At 70.5% G+C, this 4646-nt stretch overlaps 1 protein-coding gene across 1 annotated transcript; it reads right to left on the bottom strand.

The window, feature by feature from the left end:
• Positions 1-254: 254 nt before the first annotated feature.
• FAM3D (FAM3 metabolism regulating signaling molecule D) lies at positions 255-4431 on the bottom strand. Its single transcript, XM_062585619.1, has 10 exons — positions 4376-4431; positions 3932-3999; positions 3435-3542; positions 3327-3347; positions 2536-2659; positions 2369-2427; positions 2187-2237; positions 757-841; positions 450-576; positions 255-377 (listed from the first exon to the last, which is right to left on the bottom strand). Exons 2-10 carry the CDS (start codon positions 3942-3944, stop codon positions 288-290), a joined length of 678 nt encoding a protein of 225 aa, XP_062441603.1. The 5' UTR covers positions 3945-3999; positions 4376-4431; the 3' UTR covers positions 255-287.
• Positions 4432-4646: the final 215 nt, after the last annotated feature.

Genomic DNA, 4646 nt, shown 5'->3' with positions numbered 1-4646 from the left:
TTTTTTAAAAAAAAAAAAAAACAAAAAACCCATACCCTCTCGCAAAGTCTTGGTGGCTTAAAGATAGAAAAATAAAATACCCCAAACTCAAGCCGTCCCAGCCTGGGCGAAGCCTGGCTGGCCGCTTGCTCTGGCGGCGCAGCTAGCCTCGGGCACCGCTTTTCCGAGCACCGCGCGGCCCCTGCAGCGAGGCCGCCTGTCGTGCGCCAGCCGGCGCGGCGTTGAGCGGTCCGGCGGCGGCGAGCCGGGGGCAGTCCGGCGCCGCGGCTGGCGGGTCTCGTGCCCCGCTAGTCCATCTTGCGCGGGGCGCAGCCCTCCATCTCCAGCAGCTCGGGCCAGCCGTCGTACTTGTTGGTCTCCTGGTTGTTCTTGAGGTGCTGCGGGAGGAAACGGGGCGGTGAGCTGGGCGCCCGGGGGCAGCGTGCCGCGGCGCACGCGGGCGGCCGTACCTGTTCGAAGGGGCTCTTGGTGCTCAGCCCTTTGGCGCCCAAGAAAACCCAGCTGTCGCGGAAGCCCAGCTGGCTCGCGTAGCTGCTGCCCAGGTTGGTGAAGAGCGTCCGGGCTTTGTCGCTCATCCTAAGGGAGGAAGGAAAAACGGAGGTGTAAGAAAACCTCCGCGCGGTGCCAGGGCGAGCAGAGCAGGACCGGGGGCCGGGGCATGGGCCCTCCGAAGCACCGGCACCGCCAGCTCATCCCCGCCTGGGCTGCGGGTTTCCGGAGAGGTGGCCCGGCCGTGGGGCCGGGAGCTGGGCTCACTTTGTGGCGGGGTCGTCGAAGGTGGCCGTCAGCACCAGGGTGCCGCTCGTGATCTCCATCAGGAAGGTCTCCAGTTCCTTAACGTCTGGGAGAGGGGAAGCATTAAAAAATAAAATAAAATAAATAAGAGGGAGAGAAAGAGGGATTCAGCAGGATGGCAGGTGTGGAAAGCGCTTAGCTAACAGGCGAGAGCGGGGATGCGTTTGACCAGCCAGGCGGACACGGGGGTGGTGGGCTCGGCCGCCGAAGCCGGCTGCCGAACGGACTGCAGCTTTACCGCGGGAGCTCGTCTGCGCGCCAGAGCCGCGCTGGCAGCGTGGCGTGCCTCGGCCCGGCGCCCCGGGGCCCGGCCCCGTCCCCGGAGCCCATCCCCGTCCCCAGCGCAGCGCTTCCCACGAGCTGAAACTCCCGTGGTTCTCCTCGCGCTGCTAAGAGCTGACTTCAAAACCGGGAAGCGTAAAGGGCGACTGCTCCAGACGCTCAGACAAGACAGCGTAAATGAAAAGCGCCATTTTCCCCCCCACGCGCGCGCTTCTGAGGGGCGCTGCCGCCACGCTGGGCTGGGGGGCAGGTGACGGCCTTGCGGCGGGCAGCGGCGTTCGCGGCGTCCTGCGAGGTGGTGGCTGGTGGGATGGTGGGGTGGCAGGGTGGCGGGATGGGTGGCAGGGTGGCGGAGTGGCAGGATGGTGGGGTGGCAAGGTGGTGGGTGGTGGGATGGGTGGCAGGGTGGCGGAGTGGCAGGATGGTGGGGTGGCAGGGTGGTAGGTGGTGGGGTGGTGTGGTGGCAGGGTGGTGGGATGGGTGGCGGAGTGGCAGGATGGTGGGGTGGCAGGGTGGTGGGGTGGAGGGATGCCGGGGTGGCGGGTGGTCAGGTGTCTGGGTGGAGGGTTGGCAGGGTGACGAGTGGCAGGTGGCGGGTGCCCAGGTGTTGGGGTGGCGGGTGGAGGGGTGGTGGGATGCCTGGGTGTTGGGACGTTGGGGTGCCCGGGTGTTGGGGTGTCGGGGTGTTGGGTGCCCAGGTGGCGGGGTGTCGAGGTGTTGGGGCGGTGGGTGGTGGGGTGCCCGGGTGGCGGAGTGTTGAGGTATTGGGTGGCAGGGTGGGGCAGAGGGCAGGGTGTCGAGGTGGTGGGGTAGCTGGATGGCAGGTGGCGGGGTGGCGGGTGCCTGAGTGGTGGGGTGGCGGGTGGCGGGTGGCAGGGTGGCAGGGTGCCCAGGTGGTGGGTTTTTGAGGTGGCGGGGTGGCGGGTGCCCGGGTGTCGGGGTATCGGGGTGTTGGGGTGGCGGGTGCCTGGGTGTCAAGGTGTCGGGGTATTGAGGTGTCGGGGTGTCGAGGTGTTGAGGTGTCGAGGTGTCGAGGTGTCAGGGTGGCGGGTGTCGAGGTGTTGGGGTGTCAAGGTGTCGGGGTGGCGGGTATCGGGGTGCCGCCTGACCTCCGGAGTACATGTCGAAGATGGCCGTTCGCAGGAGCCGCCCCGTCGTTCCTGGGGGGTCGCGGAGGCGGCGCGGGGCCCCGTGAGGCCGCGGCCGCCCCCGGGCGCGCAGCTCCGCGCGGAGGGGGTGGGGGCCGCTGCCGCGCCGCCTCCGCCCCGGCGCCCCGCGGCCGCCGGCTCACCGTTCACCAGCGCCACGTTGAGGCCTCGGCCCACGTTGTTCCTCACGCCGCTCATGAGGCTGCCGGGGAGGGCAGAGCGCCCGGCGGTGAGCGGCGAGTGCCCCGAGCGCGCCCGCGGGCCCACGCCTGCCGCCGCCGCGTTTGCGAGCGCCCCGGCGGGCGCTTACACCGTGTCGTCGAAGCAGATGGAGGGTCCCACCACGTTGGCGGCGCCGCTGACGATCTTGAAGGCGAAGTGCTCCCCGGGGCAGCGCTCGCGGTTGCCGCAGGCGTGCCGGGGCGGCTGGCTCCCTGCGAGCGAGCGCCGGCGCTGCGAGCCGCTGCGGCGGCACGGGCGCGCGCACGGCCGGGCGGACGGACGGACGGACACCCCCGGGCTGCCCTCCTGCAGCGGGGGGGGGGGGACCCCGGCCGGGCGCGAGCGCGTCGCTCCGGTGGGGTGGTGGTGGGACGGGATGGGGCGGCCCGCCAAAGCCACCGCGTGCAATGAGGGACCTGACCCTGATCCTAACCCTGACCCCCAACCTCAACCCTGACCCCAACCTCAACCCTGACCCCCCAAACCGAACCCTGACCCCAATCCAGACCCTGACCCAATCCCATCCCTGACCCTGACCCCAGCCCCAGTTCCAACCCTGACCCTGACCCCATCCCTGACCCCGACCCTGACCCTGACCCCAGCCCTGACCCCGACCCCAGCCCCAATCCCCATCCTGACCCTGACCCCATCCCTGACCCCGACCCCGACCCCGACCCCATCCCTGACCCCGACCCCAGCCCCAATCCCAACCCTGACCCCGATCCCAGCCTCACCCTTGACCCTGACCCCATCCCTGACCTCGACCCCAGCCCTGACCCTGACCCCAATCCCGACCGCAGCCTCAATCCCGACCGCAGCCGCGGACGTCACCCCGCGCGAGGCCCCTCGCGGGACGGCGAGGCCGGGGCCGGTGCTCACCGCTGGGCCGGCCGGTGGCACCTGCGGGGAGCGAGGGCGGGGAGGCAGGTTACGGCGGCGGCGGCGGCGGGTCCGCGCTCGCCGCGTCCCCCGCGGCCGCCCCCTCACCTATCCAGCTGCGCAGGCTCACGGCTCGCCAGCCCCGCTCCAGGTAGCTCTGCACGACGACCCAGGCGCCCAGCAGCGCGAGGAGCAGCGCCGCCAGCCGCAGCACGCCTGCCGGGGCGCAGAGGGGACGGCCGCGGACTCAGCCCCCCCCCGGCGCCCGCCGCGGCCCCCCGCGCCCCCGGACGGCCCCTGCCGCCGGCGCTCGGCGTGCCGGGCCCGCGCGGAGATGCGGTCGAGAGACCCGCGTCTACCGCGGCTCTTGGGGAAGCAGGAGCCTCCGGGCGGGCGTCGCGCCCTGGCCCCGGGGGGGCTTCCTTGGGAAACACGTAACCGGCTGAAATCCACCCGGATACGTTAAAAAGCCCTGGGGCTTCGGCAGCGGCACCGGCGGCGGCGCGCTCGGCGAAAGGGCTCGCGCAACCGGGGAGCAGCGGCGGAGCACGGCGGCTCCGCGCGGCGGGGCAGCAGCGGGGCGCTGCCGGCCTCCCTGCCGGTACCTGTCAGCCGCATGGCGGGGCGCTGGCTCCGGGCACCCTGGGCCGAGGAAGAAATACCGGAGGCGAAACTGCAACCAAAAGAAAAGCGGCGCGATAGGGGCGACGAATGTTGCAGACAATACGCAGCTATTGCAAAGTAAAAGTTGCAAATATCGCGGGTTGCAAAATGCCACCCGGCGGCAAGCCGCGAGTTGCCTTCGTAGGACGGAGAGCCCCGCAGCGAGTGCCGGGCGGCGGGCTCACGCAGCCCGCACCCGGGTCCCCAGACCGGCAGCAGCGTGGGCGCGAGCGCAGCGGCCGCGTTTCGGGAGCCGCGGGGCGCGGGCGAGTGTCGTGGCATTTCGGGGCGCACAGCGTACGAGCGGGGAAGAAGGGGCACCGACGGCGCGGGGCCGGGCGCCCGCCGCCCCCCGGCCGGGCTCGCGGGGCCGGGACGGCTCCTACCTTCGAACCGTGAGGATGCGGCCCGGTGAACCGCCGTCCTGGAAACCTAACGCGAACGACCAACGAGACTGCGCTGAACCGCTGCAGCCCTTTCGCCAGGCTTGGCATTAAAAAAAAAAAAAAAAAAGAAATAATCGTAAAAGAGCCAGGCTGGGAGTTGCTTTTCCTGTTTGAAGGGCAAATAAAGAGCAATTGCTCTGGAGCGGGGCTGGGCCGAAGGGAGGTTTCGGGCAGCTGCGTCACGAGGAAGGCGAGAGGAGCTTCGCCCCTG

This window comes from Rhea pennata, chromosome 12 (assembly GCF_028389875.1).
Source record: "Rhea pennata isolate bPtePen1 chromosome 12, bPtePen1.pri, whole genome shotgun sequence".
Classification (NCBI taxonomy): Eukaryota; Metazoa; Chordata; class Aves; order Rheiformes; family Rheidae; genus Rhea; species Rhea pennata.
Note: the sequence above shows the minus strand (reverse complement) of the source record. Positions and strands in the feature narration are given on the sequence as shown.